The sequence below is a fragment of the Nycticebus coucang genome, chromosome 4 (assembly GCF_027406575.1).
Source record: "Nycticebus coucang isolate mNycCou1 chromosome 4, mNycCou1.pri, whole genome shotgun sequence".
Lineage (NCBI taxonomy): Eukaryota > Metazoa > Chordata > Mammalia > Primates > Lorisidae > Nycticebus > Nycticebus coucang.
The window spans coordinates 91,538,682-91,556,902 of NC_069783.1; the positions used below are offsets into that span (position 1 = coordinate 91,538,682).

At 43.8% G+C, this 18,221-nt stretch overlaps 1 protein-coding gene across 4 annotated transcripts in view; it reads right to left on the bottom strand.

Annotated features, from left to right (window-relative positions):
- The window catches only part of KANSL3 (KAT8 regulatory NSL complex subunit 3), a 100,030-nt gene that overhangs the window by 59,957 nt on the left and 21,852 nt on the right, over positions 1-18,221 (bottom strand). For 3 of the 4 annotated variants that reach the window (XM_053587367.1, XM_053587368.1, XM_053587369.1), the window contains exons 7-21: positions 17,925-18,041; positions 17,590-17,691; positions 17,411-17,482; positions 16,010-16,084; positions 15,676-15,833; positions 12,297-12,360; positions 11,639-11,839; positions 11,274-11,430; positions 9,191-9,268; positions 7,538-7,729; positions 7,015-7,099; positions 6,484-6,614; positions 4,678-4,787; positions 4,045-4,267; positions 3,573-3,706 (exon numbers count right to left, since the gene is read on the bottom strand). In XM_053587367.1, coding sequence (XP_053443342.1) covers positions 3,573-3,706; positions 4,045-4,267; positions 4,678-4,787; positions 6,484-6,614; positions 7,015-7,099; positions 7,538-7,729; positions 9,191-9,268; positions 11,274-11,430; positions 11,639-11,839; positions 12,297-12,360; positions 15,676-15,833; positions 16,010-16,084; positions 17,411-17,482; positions 17,590-17,691; positions 17,925-18,041 — 1,899 coding nt within the window. The remainder of the gene's footprint in view (positions 1-3,572; positions 3,707-4,044; positions 4,268-4,677; positions 4,788-6,483; positions 6,615-7,014; positions 7,100-7,537; positions 7,730-9,190; positions 9,269-11,273; positions 11,431-11,638; positions 11,840-12,296; positions 12,361-15,675; positions 15,834-16,009; positions 16,085-17,410; positions 17,483-17,589; positions 17,692-17,924; positions 18,042-18,221) is intronic. The other variant, XM_053587370.1, reaches the window with a different exon arrangement.

The following is an 18,221-nucleotide window of genomic DNA, read 5'->3' on the forward strand; positions in this document are numbered from 1 at the left end:
GACTCTGTCTCTACAAAAAAAAAAAAAACACCCTATTAAAGTAATTTAGCCTCTATTACTAGCAGTCTGGGAGGCCAAGGCAGGAGGATTCCTTAAGCTCAGGAGTTCGTGACCAGCCTTAGTAAGAGTAAGACCCGTCCCTACTAAAAATAGAAAAATTAGCCAGCCGTTGTGGCAGGTGTCTGCAGTCCCCACTACTTGGAAGACTGAGGCAGAAGGGTCACTTGAACCCAGAAGTTTATAAGGTTGCTATGAAATAGGCTGACACCACAGCATTCTAACCCGAACAACACAGTGAGAGTCTGTCTCTAAAAAAAAAAAAAATTCATCATTTTAACTGAAAGAAAATGGTTTACAGTTGTTCATCTCATCTGATTTTAGAACAGCAATGTACAAAATTCAGAATTATTTATCAAGAGAAAGTAAAAGAATAAAGATGATCTTAGCAAACTAGAAAAAGAACCGACACTTCCTTGAGTATCTGCATTATCAAATGACATAAAGCACAGTATTTAATAGACAAGCTATAGAATAGGCCCAGGTATGCACAGTATTTCAGTACATGACAGCAATGGATTTCAATGCACTCATCCCTCACTTAGCATACAAAAATAAATACCAAGAGGACTAAGGAAATAAAGGAAACAAAGGAAAGCATTATAAGAAAACACAGAGTTTCAGTACGGGATGACAAAATTCTAGAGATGGATGGCAGAGATGGTTGCACAAAGATGTGATTGTGTTCAATGTTACTGAACTGTATGCTTGGACAAAATTAAAATGGCAAACTGAATGTTATATATATTTCACCACAATTAAAATCTTAAAAAGAAAAAAAGAGGGCAGCACCTGTGGTTCAACAGAGTAAGGCGCCAGCCCCATATGCTGGAGGTGGTGGGTTCAAACCCAGCCCCAGCCAAAAACTGCAAAAAAAAAAAAAGAAAAAAAGATTATATTCTTGTGATAAGACTAGCTTTTTTTTTTTTTTTTAGACAGTCTCACTGTGTCACCCTTGATAGAGTTCTGTGGCGTCACAGCTCACAGCAACCTCAAACTCTTGGGCTTAAGCGATTCTCTTGCCTCAGCCTCCCAAGTAGCTGGGACTACACCCGCCACAACACCCAGCTATGTTTTGCCTGCAGTTGTCATTGTTGTTTTAGCAGACCTAGGGCAGGCTCAAACACGCCAGCCTCAGTGTATGTTGCTGGCACCCTACTCACTGAGCTACAGGCGGCAAGCCAGGACTAGTTTTCTTAAGACACAAACCCTTTGAGCCATAAAGAGAAATATGTGAAGATTTTGCTATATAAAAATTTTATGTCTTTAGGATAAAAGATCCAGAAATAAAAGTTAAATGATAAATATTCAATACTTCAATAAAAAGGAAAGAAAAAGAGAAGTCACTGACGACAACAAAGTATATGCAACTTGTATAACAAAGGATTATTAACATCTGAATATATAAAACTGCTATAAATCAAATAAATAAAGAATATGACAAGCAATTCATAAAAGAATTAATCTTGGCTCGGTGCCTATAGCACAGTGGTTACCAAGGCTGGCAGGTTCATTTTCTTTTTTTTTTTCATTTTATTTATTTATTTTTGTTTGTTTGTTTTTAGGCTAGCAGGTTCAAACCCAGCCCCAGCCAGCTAAGCAACAATAACAACTGCAAAGGAAAAACAGCCAGTTATTGTGGCAGGCACCTATAGTCCCAGCTACTTGGGAGGCTGAGGCAAGAGAATCGCTTAAGCCCAAGAGTTTGAGGTTGCTGTGAGCTATGATGCCATAGTACTCTACTGAGAGTGACATAGTGAAACCCTGTCTCAAATTAAAAAAAAAAAAAAGCAGCTCCTGTGGCTCAGTGGGTAGGGTGCTGGCCCTATGGATTGAGGGAGGTGGGTTCGAACTCAGCCCTGGCCAAACTGCAACAAAAAAAATAGCTGGGTGTTGTGGCAAGAGCCTATAAGTCCCAGCTACTCAGGCTGAGGCAAGAGAATCACCCAAGCCCAGGAGTTGGAGGTTGCTGTGAGCTGTGATGCCACAGCACTCTACCGAGGGTGACAAAGTAAGACTCTGTCTCTACAAAAAAAAAAAAAAAGAATCTTACAAGTAATCAAGAGAATACACGTTAAACACAATTTCATTTTTCACTCATCAGACTGATAAAATTAAAAATACCGATTTCCACAACTGACAAAAGCTAGAGGAAACCAGATATTCTCAAAACTTTTTAAAGAGCAATTAACAACTACCCTGATATTAGATGCACATATCCACCACTTACTGCTCTTTAGTCAACAGAAATGTTCCAAGAGGTACAAAAATTCAAGAACAAGAATGTTCACTGCAGCATTACTTATAATACCAAAAAAGAAAAACACAACTATCTATGTTAACGGAAGGCAGTGAAATACACTTTCCCACACTAGCCAGCCTCTGAAGCAACAGATGGGGGGCGTCTCTATGCAACTGCCAGGGAAACATGCGACAGCATGATTTATAAGCAAAGGCTAGTTACAATGAAGTCCATACTGTGATGCCATTTTTGTCCAAAATAAATAAAATAATGTACTTTGTATAGGAACACAAATCTGAAAGAATCCGTATCATCTCTGAGAGTAGCATCAAGTAAATTTTTACTTTCTAAATTATATTACTTCTATGTGTGACTTATTTAAACATAATTGCTTTTGTAATTAAGAAAAAAAAACTAGGAATAAAGTAAAAAAAAAAAAGTACGTGTTCACCCCTTTGTGAATGAGGGGTAGCTATGATCCCAACAAATGTCAGGTACAGATCCTGTACAGTATTTTCCCCTAAAGTGGAAAAAACAGAAGAGCTTCTGGAATGGCCCAGGAACCTCAGTTCTCCGGTGGTTTGGCATAATGGTGAAGACAGGGCCAGGACATCCTGCATAGCACCCAGCCTACACACAGGAAGGTCTTGGCTGAACAGCAGACACTAAAGGAAAGTACACTCAATACTGGACTCAAACTTATTTTTTTTTTTTTGCTTAACCCCTGATCTTTGGGGGGCTCCTCACATCACTAGTGTTAAGATTAGAAACATTTTACTTGAAAAAGTCACAATGGAAACAGATCAACTAGGAGGAAGTAATGGTGACTTTCTGGGTAAGAGCTATGAAAACCTACCCTAAAGAGACAGCAATGAACGCTAAGATCTGGGACAGCACAGCACTAGAAAGCCATTAGTCAAAGAATATTATTAGCCAACTAGCCTTTACTCACAACCTCTAAATGATGAAACCAAGAATGGGAGGGAAAAAGGACAGTAGAGGGGAAGTAAACAAAAACATTAAATACCAGGCACTGCTATGCACTTAAATATATTTACATATTTAATTCTCACAACATCCAGGGAGCATTACAGAAGAGGAGACTCAGAGAGATCCATGATTTGCTCAAAGTTAAAAAGCTACAAACCCCAGTATTTGAGTCTGGTCTGCCTACGAGTCGAGGATATTGGCAGGTCCTCCAGTCAGCTGGTATGCTGGCACCAAACTTCCAACTACTGGAACCCATGTCCTCAGTCTTTCCAGGCAGACTCACCTGTGAGCTGCAGGGCAGCACCTGGGAGGTGGGCTCCTCAGTTGGGGCTGCTCCCGAGCCTATAGGGCTCAATGTGGTGATTCTGCTTGGCTGGCCACGGAGTGTCAGAGTAATAGTGGTAGGGACTTTCAAGCCTGAGAGGGAAAGAGAGAACCAGTGTTTTGGGGTCACAGCCTCTACTTTCTTCTGAGGCTTTCTTTAACTGGACAGTTTCTTCCCCATGTAACACACCCCTTCAGTCTCCTCCCCAGCTGGGCCATCTATGCCCTAACAGTCAATTTGAAAGGCAATAGGAAACAGCCTGTGTTCTTTCAACCTCTCTGGGGCATGGATCCACACAGCTGAATCCAAGGGTAATGCCAGGACACTGTGGGGCTGGGTTCAACATCATACCTTGCCCATGTGAGATTGGGAAGGTCCTAGGGGAAGATCCCAGCTCTGGGAATCCCCACAGTTCTCATGAGAGACTCACCTGATGCTTGGTTAGAGATCTGAGCCAGGCCAGGGAGGCTGCTTGCCAACTTAGCGAGGCCCCCATTGGTCAGCAGCTGGTGGATGGCTGTGGGCTTCCCACCAGGAGTGGCACCCAAGGAGGAGAGAGTGGTGGCCACAGGAATGGTACGGACAATGGTGCTGGTGCCCGTGGTGATGGCACCCAGGCTCTGCATGGGGGTGGGCAACTTCACACTGGTAGCCTGTGGGACACACAAGCCCAGGTGATCAGAAGCTGTTGCCCAGCAGAAACATTCGAGTTTGGAGGGCCCACAGCATATTATTAAAGGCTAACATGTATTAAGTGGCTACTACATGCAAGCTACTCTACCAGGCATTTTGCATGTATTATCTTATTTAATCCACACAACAAATCTATGAGGGAAATGTTATTTTTACCTCATTTTTCAACAAGGAAACAAAGAGGTCAAGAAACTTGCCCAAGGTCACATAGTAAGTGATGGACTTAACACTGGCAGTTCCTGGCTATGTAATGAGAATGCTGTGTGTCCTTGACCCACTTACTGCAGACCCAGTATCCCTACCAAAACCAACTAAACCAAGGAAGGCTTGTCCCCACACCTGCCCAAACCAGTGGATAACAGATGTGCACCTGTGGGGCCGGCCCTGGGGAAGGATTTGCTGGGAGGCCAGAGGTCTTACTGCTGATATCCTGCAAACTGAAGCTGAGGCCTTGGAGGAGACTGCTGGCTGATGTGGCCCCTAGGAGAGGACATAACAGGTATCAGCACAGGCTCAATCACTTGCAAGTATCCCAAGAACAGCCATTCTCATTCCCCCTTACCATCAATTAAAAAACACTTACTAAAAAACTAACTTACACTTCACTTCACACAGTGGCCTCAAATACAGAGAAAGTTCTGGCCAGGTGCTGCACCTCATGCTGGTAATCCTAGCATTCTGGGAGGCCAAGACAGGTGGAATGCTTCAGCTCATAAGTTTGAGACCAGCCTGAGCAACAGTGAGACCCCATCTCTACTAAAAATAAAAACCTAGGCTCAGCACCTGTGGCTCAAGTAGCTAAGGTGCCAGCCACATACGCCTGAGCTGGCGGATTCGAATCCAGCCCAGGTCCACCAACAATGACGGCTGCAACCAAAAAATAGCCGGGTGTTGTGGCGGGCGCCTATAGTCCCAGCTACTTGGGAGGCAGAGGCAGGAGACTCGCTTGAGCCCAGGAGTTGGAGGTTCCTGTGAGCTGTGATGCCACGGCACTCTACCCAGGGTGACAGCTTGAGGCTCTGTCTCAAAAAAAAAAAAAAAAAAATAATAATAATAATAATAGAAAAACTAGCCAGGCATAGTAGCAATGCCTATAGTCCCAGCTACTCAGGAGAATGAGGCAAGAGGACTGCTCAAGTCCAAGAATTTAAAGTTGCTGTGAGCTACAATGATCCCATGGCACTTTACCTACGTTGATAGAGTGAGATTCTGTCTCAAAAAAACAAAAACACAGAGGAAGTTCTTCCCAAAGGAGATGAGTATCTGGCTCAGATAACTAGCCTTTCAATGCAGGGTGGGGAGTTAGAGAAAGCATAGGCAGAAAAATGTTTCATTCTGCAAATGCCCAGTATAGCACCATTTCCGGTTTTACTCAGTCAAATGTGTTTAAAACACCAAAACTAGGCCGGGCGTGTGGCTCACACCTGTAGTCCCAGCGCTGTGAGAGGCCAAGGCGGGTGGATTGCCTGAGCTCAGAGGTTCGAGACCAGTATGAGCAGCAGTGAGCCAGAGTAAGACCCTGTCTCTACTAACATCAAAAACAGCCGGACGTTGTGGTAGGTGTCTGTAATCCCAGCTACTGGGGAGGCAACGGGAAAGAGAATCCCAGAGGAAGAATATTAAAAAAAGAAGAAGGAAATGAACAACAAAAAAAGTACTTCAAACGAAGAATGAACAAGTAAGCTGAAATAAAAAAAAAATAATAAAAATAAAAATTTTAAAACACCAAAATTAATAGGAGTCAGCCCTCTGATATATATGGGCTTCACATCCACAGATTCAACCAACCACAGATAGAAACCTACAGATAAAGAACCAGCAAATACAGAAGGCCAACTATATGATGCCATTTTATACAACTGACTTAAGCGTCTGGGTATTTTGGCATGCAGTATAGGAAGGAGGGTCCCAGAACCAATCCCCAGAGGATATAGAGCAAAGACTGTACATACATGTTCTATTAGCTATTTCTCTTCCCTATATAGTAAAGGACACAGCACTGCAAACTGGGACCTTTATTCCCCTTGCCCAAGCTAGTTCCAGTTTTATGTCAAGCCTCTATGACCACCCTGAGATCCAGAGGCATATCTTTTGGCTCCAGGGATGTTTTCCTAAGATCATCCTCCAGCAGGAGAAAAAGACTGTTGGGAGGGGAGAAAGCTTAGCTACAAGTTACCTTGAAGGGTGTTGCCAGGAGAGGTGGCCACCAAGCGGCTCTGGATTGTGTGCAAACCACTAGGCGCACTGCTGCTCACGACTACTGATGGGGTTGGGCTGGCTGAGAGTCCACCTTCAGAAGCACTTGACCTAGAGATGTAGAAAGGAACACTGTCATCCAAAGGTCTTACTTAGGGCAGCACAGACCCTCCCAATACAGGAAGGATCCAGAGTGGGGCCCTGCAAGGCTTCAGAGGTGGACACAAGGCTAGAACCTTCAGCTTCTTTGTCCAATTTCCTCAACCGGACCTTCCACAGGTCAGGCCTAAAGTAAAGATCCCAGCCCTTAATGTAAGAGCTAGGAAACACTTTGCAATCTTTAAGTAAAAATGAACTCTGAGTTGATTCAAAAGACAGATTCCAATTAGAAAGAAATCACGTTCCCAGAAGTGAAAGACTCCAGAATTCATCATCTTCCCAAAGCACTACATGAAATCAGAAAAGGGGCAAAGGGAAAAAGGAAACAGAAAAAAGAGCAAGAAATACTCACCTGGCTGTGGTGAGAATTCCTGTGAGCTCCTTGGCTGCTGCTGAAGCCTGCCCCAATGCCATGGTGATAGGCTTCCCACCTGCAGCTGCAAAAGACAAAACCCCAAGGCCACTGGTTAGTTTCCCTACCTTTTCAGGTTCCACATCTAAGACTAAACCCAAGATACTATGGACAAAAACTAGCAAACGAAAAAAGAACTATGTTAGAACAGGAAGATTTGGGGTTATTTTTTTCTTCCTATTTTCTGAACTTTCTGGAATATTTTATTATCTTTAATTGAAACCAAAAAAAGACCAAAATATAAGATGCTCTGAATGATTCCCCAGGTTTCTGTCATATCCTACCTCCCTCATTCAAACAAGGGCACTGCCCACTTTCCCTGCATTTGCAATCTTGTGCCTTCTTTGCTTCAGGCACTCCTCACAGTGAAGCAGAGGTTGAGCTGCCAGCCAGCAGCCACTAATGTTGCGTATCCTGGAAGAGGTCAGTCAGTTCTTATTTAAATGTGCCAAGAGAAACTTACTTTCTGGAGCTCCTCCTTGGGAAAGAGCACAATGCCCTCCAGCTGTGTCCCCCTGGGAGATAAGGGACACCTTTATCTTCGGTCGCTTGGAGGTCTTACTTCCAAGAAGAGGACTTGACGGATGGTGCCGCTTCAGCTGGACCCTAAGATCCTCTTTCTCTGTTTCCTCCGTTGGTTCTGATGAAATGGGAACTAAGAGATGAAGCTGAGGTGAGATCCTCTACAATCCAAAACAGCCCAACAGACACTGCCAGTCAACACTAGCATGGGCGTACCCATAAGAAAACCACCCCATGTACAGGGCCACACTTCACAGGAAGACTACACATGCTTAGGCCCACTTCCTTCAAGCCCTGTCTGTAGTGGGAACCAACCTTGTCTTCTCAGAATATAGCTCTATGCCCATCCCTTATCCTCCCCTGGAGTCAGAAGAGAAGGAGCCCTAAGTCGGTAGAAATGAAAAGAAGACACTCTGACCCTGCCTAGCAAAAACAACAAAAACAAAGGACCTCACCACAGTGGAGTGGATCTTTATAGTCCTTCTCAGACGGAAAGAATGTGATTTTTTTCTTGTTTTAAGCCCCCACCTCCCAACATCACCACAAAGCTGAGGACATTAAACACTCTACACAGAACTCACAGAGGAGCAAGTCATCTAGTCCTCTCTAAAAGGGACAATTTTTACAAGATTCTTATAAAAGCCCTTCTTGCCCTAAAAGTCCAAAGTTGAGGGTCCACTTGCCAAACGGAGGCAATGAAAAGGAGTTACTACCAGGACTAAAAGCTGGCTATGAGTAACTACTAAGCAAGGAAGCACCTCAGATGGGCAACAGTGGCCCATGTCACAATCCAATCCCCAGGTTATTTGTACTGGTACAGAGAAAAGCCGTTTGTTCACACATGGGCTTCCCCCTCCACTGAATCAAATAGACTGTGATCATGCATGCAGCCAAGCTTTTGGGAATGGGACTCTTTCAAGTTATTCTTTAGGCTTCCTCATAAATTCCCTCCTCTTTAAGCCCCCAAGTCCACCCAGCCCTTCTTTGTAGCAAAGAACAGGAACGGGGGGAGGTGGGGACGTGGGGGGATGGGCAGCAGCCATGTGAGGATTGAGGAGGGATCTCTGCATGGGGTCATAGTCAGGGAATAGCCAGCTAGATGGACTGCTTAGGAAAGAAATGCAAAGGCTAAAATCAGAGTAGGAAGATGGTAGAAGGGAAAGGAGTTACAGGTTTTATGCTGGTAAATGGCTGGTGGGCTTGAGGCTGCCAGGATGAAAACAGGCAGGGAGAAAAACACACAAGGAAATGCAGGCTCACAGGTAATAGGCCACAGGCACACAAAAGAGAAGCAGAGCCAAGAACCACAGTGAAAGAACCACACGCTAAGAGACAAAAAAAAAAAAAAAAAAAAAGAAAGAAAGAAAAAGAAAACAACATGAGTAGCAAACAGAACGGAGAAGGTTTGTCTACAGAGTAAACAAAGAGTCAGAAAAAAAAGAAAAGACTCAGAAGATAGAAAAAGATACAAAGAAAAGAACAGGACGAAACCAAACTGTGACAGATGAGAAGCAGAGATGGAACAGAAATAAGAGAGAAATGGAGAAAAGCAGAATGCAGAGGACAAATAGGCAAGAGAAAGAACAATACTCACCAAAGAGACAGGAGGAGGTGCCGGGAGGAAGAGCTTTCCTCACCAGCATATTTTGTTTCAGAAAAGCAGCAAACTGTGCTGGAATGAATCAGAAAGAATTACAGAATCACAGCCAGCCAGAGAAAGGAGAAAAAGAGAAGAAGTAAGAAAAAGATGAAAAAGTTGTAGAAAATGGTCAATGAAGGCTCTTTCTAAAGTTACTGCATGGCGATGCCTGTAGCTCAGAGGGTAGGGCACAAGCCACATACACCGAGGCTGGCAGTTTCGAACCTGGCCCAGGCCTGCTAAAACAACAATGACAACTGCAACCAAAATATAGCTGGGTGTTGTGGCAGGCACCTATAGTCCCAGCTACTCGCGAGGCTGAGGCAAGAGAATCACTTAAGCCCAAGAGCTTGAGGTTGCTGTGAGCTGTGACACCACAGCACTCCACCAAGGGTGACATAGTGAAACTCTGTCTCAAAAAAATAAATAAAATAAAGTTACTGCATGGCAGTCTGACTCTGCAATGTACTTCTGCAGAATCATCTATAGACTGAAGGTAATAAGATGGACCTGCCTTGTGGGGCTGTTGCCAAGACTCAACACACTACAGCAAAATGAGTGCCAAGGAAGGATGTGGTACATAGCAAGAGCTTCATTTATGTTAGCTACTATTGTTTCCTTTTAAAGCCAGGGTTCTAAGGCAGATGGCTGCTCTACTCCACTGTGTCCCACTTCAAATGCAGCTCACCAATCAGCTTTCTAGAACTCCTTAGATTCTAAACTAATCACCTACAGAAGCACAGCAGACCATTGGCTCTGTATTCATCAAAAGCCTAGGGGCTGGCTCCCCGCCTGTAGCATAGTGGTTACGGCACCAGCCACATGCAATGAGGCTGATGGGTTTGAACCCAGTCAGGGCCAGCTAAACAACAATGACAACTGCAACAACAACAAAAAAATAGTGGGTACCTGTAGTCCCAACTACTTGGGAGGCTGAGGTAAGGGAATTGCTTAAGCCCAAGAGTTTGAGGTTGCTGTGAGTTGTGATGCCACAACACTCTACGGAGGGCAACATAGTGAAACTCAGTCTCAAAAAAAAAAAAAAAAAAAAAAAAAAAAAGCCGAAGGGCACACTGCCCACCTAGCACTTGCCCAGAACATCCATGCAGATACTGCGGGCCTGGCCTCTTTTTTTTCCTTCACCCTTCCACTCACATTTTTGCTCTTTGTTAGCATGACTCTAATGAGCAATCTTACAAGTGGTCTAGGTTTAAGTTCTGACCCTCTGGCTCCACGACAAGAAATATAGGGTATAGGATAGATTAGTCTCCTACCCCTTTCATATCCCTCTGCTCGACAGCCAGCTTTGGCTTCTGCCTCTTCCCAGACACTCCCAGGTCCCTGAGAACTGCAGATGACACACGCTCCTGAATGCATCATCAAACACAAATGCCCAAGAGGCCTTACCTCAAGACCACCCCTTGAGTGGTCTTGTGGATCAATGTGAGGACACAGCCACTGTTTCGTCTTCTTTGTCTATCCACTGACACCTCACTTTTCTATAGCTCTTTACATAACACTCACAATTCTCCAAACTTAAATTTCAATCAGACAGATACTTTCCAGCATTATCTTAAACCTATCTGCAGAGAACCCTGTGTGGAAATTTTACCTCTTCAAGGACAAAACAAAAAGGCATGATGGCAGCCAAGTTGTCCTAGAATCTTGAGGAATAAAATCAATCCTCCAGTACACAACTAGAGAACTCCCTAACTGTAGAGGTGGCCACTGAGGCTCAGAACCAAAGGCATAGCTTCCTTAATTAGAAGGTAGAAAAAAGTTTAGGCCAAAATACATGTACTTAAAGTCTAACTTCCCCAGAACACCAAGACAAAGCTCTGACTACTGACCACAAAACCCTACTAACACAAGCCCTTAGTATTCATTTTAGCCTAATTTTGCCTGGACAGAAATGTAGGAAGAGGTGTCTCTCACATTCCCCTGGAAAAAGCTACAGATGCTAAAACTTTCCAACTGCCACATGATATCAACTGCAGAAGACAGAACCCAAGAGGGGTCACTAACCAGGTGCCTATACCTTGGGCTTGTTTGTGGGTCAGCACAGTTTCGGTCCGCTGCACATGTCTCTTTAGCAGCTGAGAGCTCCCAATCTGACTGGACTTCTGGGCAGAGGTCACTGTGGTTACTTTGGTCTTGGGGCTGGAGGTGGGGCTGCTGGACACACTGGAGAGATCCTGAGTAGGGTGAGAAGGCCCAAGAGATGAGCCAATGCCTTAAGAATCTGACACAGTTAGCATGTGCCCTGGAACTCCCCTAGCAGGAACTCACAGCCCTACAGCACTGACAAAGCGGATAGGCATCCCCAGGAAGCTAAGAATCCACTCTGCAGTTCTAACTCAGTAAAATACTCCCTCTCTCTGCCTCCTTCCCTACTTGCACTACCTCTGAGCCTGAGGGTGAGGCAGGCAGCTTGGCAGCTGGGGAGGCAGGTCGACTGCCCCGCTCCGGGACTTCAAAGGCCAGGTCTCTACGGGCTGCGTCACGGGGCTTCTTCTTCTTTTCAGCATCCTGATCCCGAGGCTCTGAGCCTACATGACCCTCAGCGCGAGTGAGCACACCAGTGAGAAAGTCCACGATCTCATCCTAGTGTAAAATGGAGTCAAGGTCAATTAGTCCTTGTTTGAAGAACAGGAACTTCTCAGTTTCAAACTAAAACCAATTCCACCCTGTTTTTTTGATCCAGATATGCCAGTCCTTCCCCACTCACACAAGGCCTGGCATAAACACCAGGCCTCCAAGTAGCTATGGTTTGAGAAGACCAGCAAGTGCCTCTGTGAAAGTATGGGACTCTAGGGTGGTCAAACTCCACCACTACACCAATAGACCCTTTCTCTCCTGATGCTTCACTGATATGTTCACCACTTTCCTTTTCTCATTTTCTTCCTCTTTCCTTTTTCTTTGCTTATGGATGAGGTCTACCAGGGACTCCAGTGGGTATCCCTGCACCCATGAGAGCCAAAGAGGCTACTACCAACAAGACCAAACCAAAAAAGCTACAGAAAGGCAATCTTGGCTGAAAAAAACACACAAAACAATTTACCTGGATACATCTATCCACCATGCTCTGAGTCAACCCTTCTGATTTCTTCTTTGCTTTGCTTATTCTAAGAGATGAACAAAAGGAAACATTTACTTCTTAAAATTCTACAGCATCCTATGGAAAACAAATTTCTTCTCTCTGTTTGGTTATTTTCTAGGCCCAGAAAGAATTATGTTAGCCCTCAAGTAGGTAATGCAACCTCTCTGAACCTGTTTCCACATGCAAAATGGGGAATCATATAATACCTCATTCATGAAATTGTGGGGATTAAACAAAATAACATATGTAAAAAAACCAAGCATGGTGGTCAGGACTGTCCATGCCAGAAGTCCTATACCTATGGCTTAATAGATTAACCCTATTCAGATTGCTAAAACCTCTAGAGGTCCCTCAACATAGCCCCAAACTGTGAGATTACTGGGTGTTGCTGAACTAAATCAATAGGAGAGGAGGAAAGTGGTCACAGGTTACTTCTAAAGAAATAAGAGAAAATGACCAAGGCCAACTGCATTCCCTTCTTGGAAAGGTAGCATTAAAAACCTTGGCTTCTGGAGGCCAGGCCTGGTGGTTCATGCCTGTAATCCTGGCACTCTGGGAGGCCAAGGCAGGTAGATAGCTCGAGCTCACAAGTTCAAGACCAGCCTGAGCCAGAGTGAGACCTCCTCTCTAAAAACAGCTGGACTTTGACTCAGTGCCTGTAGCTCAGTGGCTAGGGCGCCAACCACATACATCGGAACTGGCAGGTTCGAATCCAGCCCCAGCCTGCCAAACAACAATGACAACTGCAACCAAAAAACAGCCGGGCATTATAGTGGGTGCCTGTAGTCCCGGCTACTTAGGAGGCTAAAGGAAGAGAATCGCTTAAGCCCAAGAGTTGGAGGTTGTTGTGAGCTGTGACGCCACAGCACTCTACCAAAGGCGACACAGTGAGACTCTATCTCAAAAAAAAGAAAAAGAGAAAAGAAAAAGGATGGGCTTTGTGTGTGGGAGGATGCCTGTAGTCCAGCTACTTGGGAGACTGAAGTAAGAGAATTGCTTGAGCCCGAGAGTTTGAGGTTGTTATGAGCAGTAACGCCACAGCACTATACCAGGGCAACAAAGTGAGACTCTGTCTCAAAAAAAACAACAACAACAAAAAAAAAACTTTGGCTTCTGACTGGGGGTGCTGGCAAAGAGAAACGGGGACAGGACAGAGAACAGCATTATGAGCCTCTAAATTCCAACATCCCTCTGATCTATGTAACACTATTTATTTTATAAGATGATGAGATGAGTTGTTTAAGGTAAGCAATTTACCTAAGCTTCTTAGCAAAAGGGTCAAGAATAACCAAGGTCTCCCAATTCTTAGGCCAGAGCTTTTATACCCCACAAATGTCTCATTAGCAGCCTCACAATCTTTCAGTAAGTGCATTCCCACCTCTCCACACTCCCTCGAAGAACTCAACACGCAAAATCTATTTCTCTTGTAGGTAAGAATATTCAAATTACCAAGGAAAACAATATATTTACATGAAAACATTGCCTCGGTTATCAAACAACTAACTAGACACTAAATTCACAAGAGGCTGGCAGTGAAGGCCAGACTTCTCCAGAACACTTCTGAGTAGGAAACTGGAAAGACAGTTGGGAGCAGGTACCTGGTGTAAACTCCCTAATTAAAATAAACAACTGAAATTAATCTCTAAGATTGAAAATATTTTAAAAAGGTAACTGAGAGAATGCCAGGAAGGCTATGTTAACCAGTGTGATGAAAGTGTGTCAAACGGTCTGTGAAGCTAGTGAATGATGCCCCATGATTATATCAATGTACACAGCTATGATTTAATAAAAAAAAAAAGAAAATATTTTAAAAGGGGGGCAAATATATCACACTATCTCTTTTTCAGTATATTCGATGAAAACATACCTAAAGGCCCCGTAGGCCCCCATGTTATAGGGAAGAGTGACTATTTCAAAGACCCAATCATTTTCCTACACACCCTTCCAAATTTTAGATGCGCTTATTACTCCCTAAATACATCAAAGGATGCTCAACACAAATAAAATCCTTGTTCACAATTATCCTAAGTAAGAAATACAATTTTTAAAAATGGCTACCCCTTGGGCCTTGTGGCTCAGTGAGTAGGGTGCTGCCCCCATATACCAAGGATGGCAGGTTCAAACCCAGCCCCAGACAAACTGCAACAAAAAATAGCCAGGCACCGTGGCGGGCACCTGTAGTCCCAGCTATTTGGGAGGCTGAGGCAAGAGAATCGCCTAAGTCCAAGAGCTGGAGGTTGCTGTGAGCTGTGACATCACAGCACCTAACCAGAGCGACAAAATGAGACTGTCTCTTAAAAAAACAAAACAAACAAATGAAAAAAACAGGCTCAGCGCCTGTGGCCCAAGTGGCTAAGGCACCAGCCACATACACCTGAGCTGGTGGGTTCAAATCCAGCCCAGGCCCGCCAAACAACAATGACTGCTACAACCAAAAAATAGCGGCATTGTGGTGGGCGCCTGTAGTCCCAGCTACTTGGGAGGCGGAGACAGGAGAATCGCTTGAGCCCAAGAGTTGGAGGTTGCTGTGAGCTGTGATGCCACAGCTCTCTACCCAGGGCGACAGCTTGAGGCTGTCTCAAAATAAATAAATATAAAAATGGCTTTCCCAGAGAAAGTATAACAACAAAGAGTTATACTTACAGAATCTCCAACTATTTTCTCCCCAGAAAATAACTAATTACAAAGGGAAAACAGTTACTTTGTGGTAGAGAACCTAGCAGAAGCTATCTTAACCACGTGATCAGGGTTATTATCAGCAATGATAAAAGAAATCACCATCATGTAACCTCTAATGGGATACACTAAGAACATAATCATCTCCATGGCATTCCTGCCAAAAATGCATATTCTCAGTGTTATACAGGAAATTGTCAGAAACCTAAACTGAAGGACAGTATACAAAATAACTAGCCAGTAGTGTTCAAAAATGTCAAGGTCATGGAAGGCTAAGACTGACTGAGGGAATCTATTAAAAGGAGACTGAAAAGACATGGCAACTAAATGTAACATGATCCTGGATTGGCGCCTGGACCAGAAAAAACGACATTAGGGAGATAAATGAATTTGAGCCTGCAGATTTGATAACACTATCATATCAATGTTAATTTCCTGATTTTGAGAATTAAACTTCTGTTAATATAAGATATTAGCATTTGGAAAATTCGGGTGACAGGTAATAGGAATATTTTTGTACTTGTACTATAAATCTGAAGTTAAAGATATAAAGAAGAATGTCTTTTAGTGCTCACTTTAAACAACCATAGCTACACTGCTATCTGACAAGCATTTCTCTAACACTACAGCACGGCTCTCTCGCAAATCTGAAGTACGTACCCACCTGAGATTATCATCAGCTCCCCCAACCACCACCAAACTATTCTCAGCCCGAATTTTCTCCCGGAAGTCCTCCATGGCTTCAGGGTGACACTGCAGGGAATTCTGACCAATGACAAAGAGGACTGGAGTCTTCATATCCAAGAGGGGATCATCTACATCCTAAAAGAGGTAAAGGTTTTAGAATCAGCTAGTTCATATTCATGAAGCACTGACCTGGAAACTCTACTGAAGAGAGCTGTGCAACTGCAGTCTGCCTCAACACTAGCTTGGACGAGGCATGCACATCCTTACTCCCACTGCCAATTACCCAGCAATCAGCCTCAGTTTGTTCTTACCCCTCTGGGGCCGTCCACGGTAAGCAGAGGAAACCCAAGGCAGACAACTGCAGTGACATACTCCATCACTGACACCTGTAAATAACAGCACAGTTTGTCTAAAAGTCAAATAACTTCACTGCACATCGGCCTACCTAAAATCCAGGTAGGCACCCTAGACAGTCCCATCTCTTCCTTCCCTATCCAGCTTCATCAGCCATGACGGCCACAGTAAGAACGTAAAACACAAAGCAGCAAATACCTAGAGAACTAGGGCCACAAGAGGACCCTAGCAAGAGGACCCTATCATAAAACAGTAGGTTCAATACTCCTACCCTGCCAACCTTCTCAACTACAGCCCTCTCGCTGTTTTTCTTCACAAGCAGTAAATATAATCAAGAGAAAACAAATGTTGCCATTATTCTTTAAATGAAGAAAATGTCTCTGTATTGAATTTAATGAATGGCCCCCAGACATCCCAAATTTTTTGGAGTAGTTGCTGACTGAGTTCCACCATCCCTGGAAGCAGGAACCTCTCATGGCCATAGATATTATACTTGATTAGACAACATGAAGCTTAAGTAGGGCTTTGGATATGTCAGGGACATTTATATAAACTGACAAACATACAAATGTATGTAAAATAAGAAAGAAAAAGATGGGAGAATGGTATGGTACTTGCATTTAGAGAAAAAAAGGAATCTTTTTTTTTTTTTTTAAAGAAATGCATGCTCTCTAAATGAATTATGTGTCATTTATAGATACATGCTCTATAAACGAAATGCTATAACATTTGGGACTTTCTTCAAAATAATCTTGGGGACAAAGAAGTAAGCAGGGCTAAGATGAAACAAACCCAGCTGTGAGGGGAACACTGGTAAAGTTGGATGAAGGGTCATGGGGTTTATTACGCCAGTTTATTACACTATACCTGACTTTGTTTCTGCTTAATATTTTCCACAATAAAGGTTTTGTTTTTTTTTTGAGACAGAGTCTCAAGCTGTCGCCCTGGGTAGAGTACCATGGCATCATAGCTCATAACAATCTCCAACTCTTGGGCTTAAGCGATTCTCTTGCCTCAGCCTCCCAAATAGCTGGGACTACAGGCGCCTGCCACAACACCAGCTATTTTTTGGTTGTAGTTGTCATTGTTGTTTGGCGGGCCTGGGCTGGATATGAATCCACCAGCTCCGGTGTATGTGGCTGGCACCCTAGCCGCTTGAGCTACAGGTGCCGAGCCACACAATAAAGGTTTTTTAAAAAGTCTGTCTTCTACAATCTGATATGAAATTATGTAAAGCATCTAGCACAATGCCTGAAACATAGTAAAGGACTCAACAGCTGCAATCATTAGTACCAGTATTCTATCCCAGAACAAACTCCAATTCCTCAAGATTTCCAAATAAGACAGAAATTACTTACATGACAGGCCACCAAAGCTCCTGTGTTCCAGCCAATCAAGACAATGGGTTTGTGTGGGAAATGGCTGTGAATCTTTGTGGAAAGAAAAAGAAAAAAGTAAGACAGGAGATCACAGATGGGTGTGGAACAACACCAAATGCCAGGTGAGCCACAGTGAACTGAAATAGGGGCATTCTCACCTCCAGCACTTTGCTTCTCACTGCCCCAATCATATGCTCGAGACACTGCAGAACTCCTACCCCACTACCATTGTTCAGCAGATGAGTGGCTACAGGGATGACCTGGAAAAAAAAAGTGGCATCCATGCCAGCAGAGATTAAGTTTCAAATCTTCTCTCAATTCTGCTCAACCTACTCTAAATAAATTTCAACCTTGGAACTCCATATAAATGAAGGGTTAGGAGATGCTCCACATTTAGGTCATCCATTCTGAACCCTTCCTAAATATTCCTCTCCTCAATCCTCTGAGATTATATTCCTGCCCACAAGAGAGTTCCTCTTGTCTCCACACATACCTTGCCTAAGCAGGAGAGCTGAGACTGCCAGAAGCGGTGACGGCGTGAGGTGGGAAACACAGAGCTGGAGGGGCCAGAGGAGGCGATGAGAATCAAAGGAGAGCCAGGGAGTTTACTCTAAGGAAAAAGAATTCCACCCCCAAAACAGTGAGAGGTGTTCTTCCATGAAATCCCAAGCATCTTAATACTCTTCTCATCCCAACCAATGCTCCTTCGCTTATGAAACCATAGTTAAACACAAAACAAGTTATTAATGAAAAAGTCAAAGCCATTTATCATCCTCTTGCCAAGATTCTA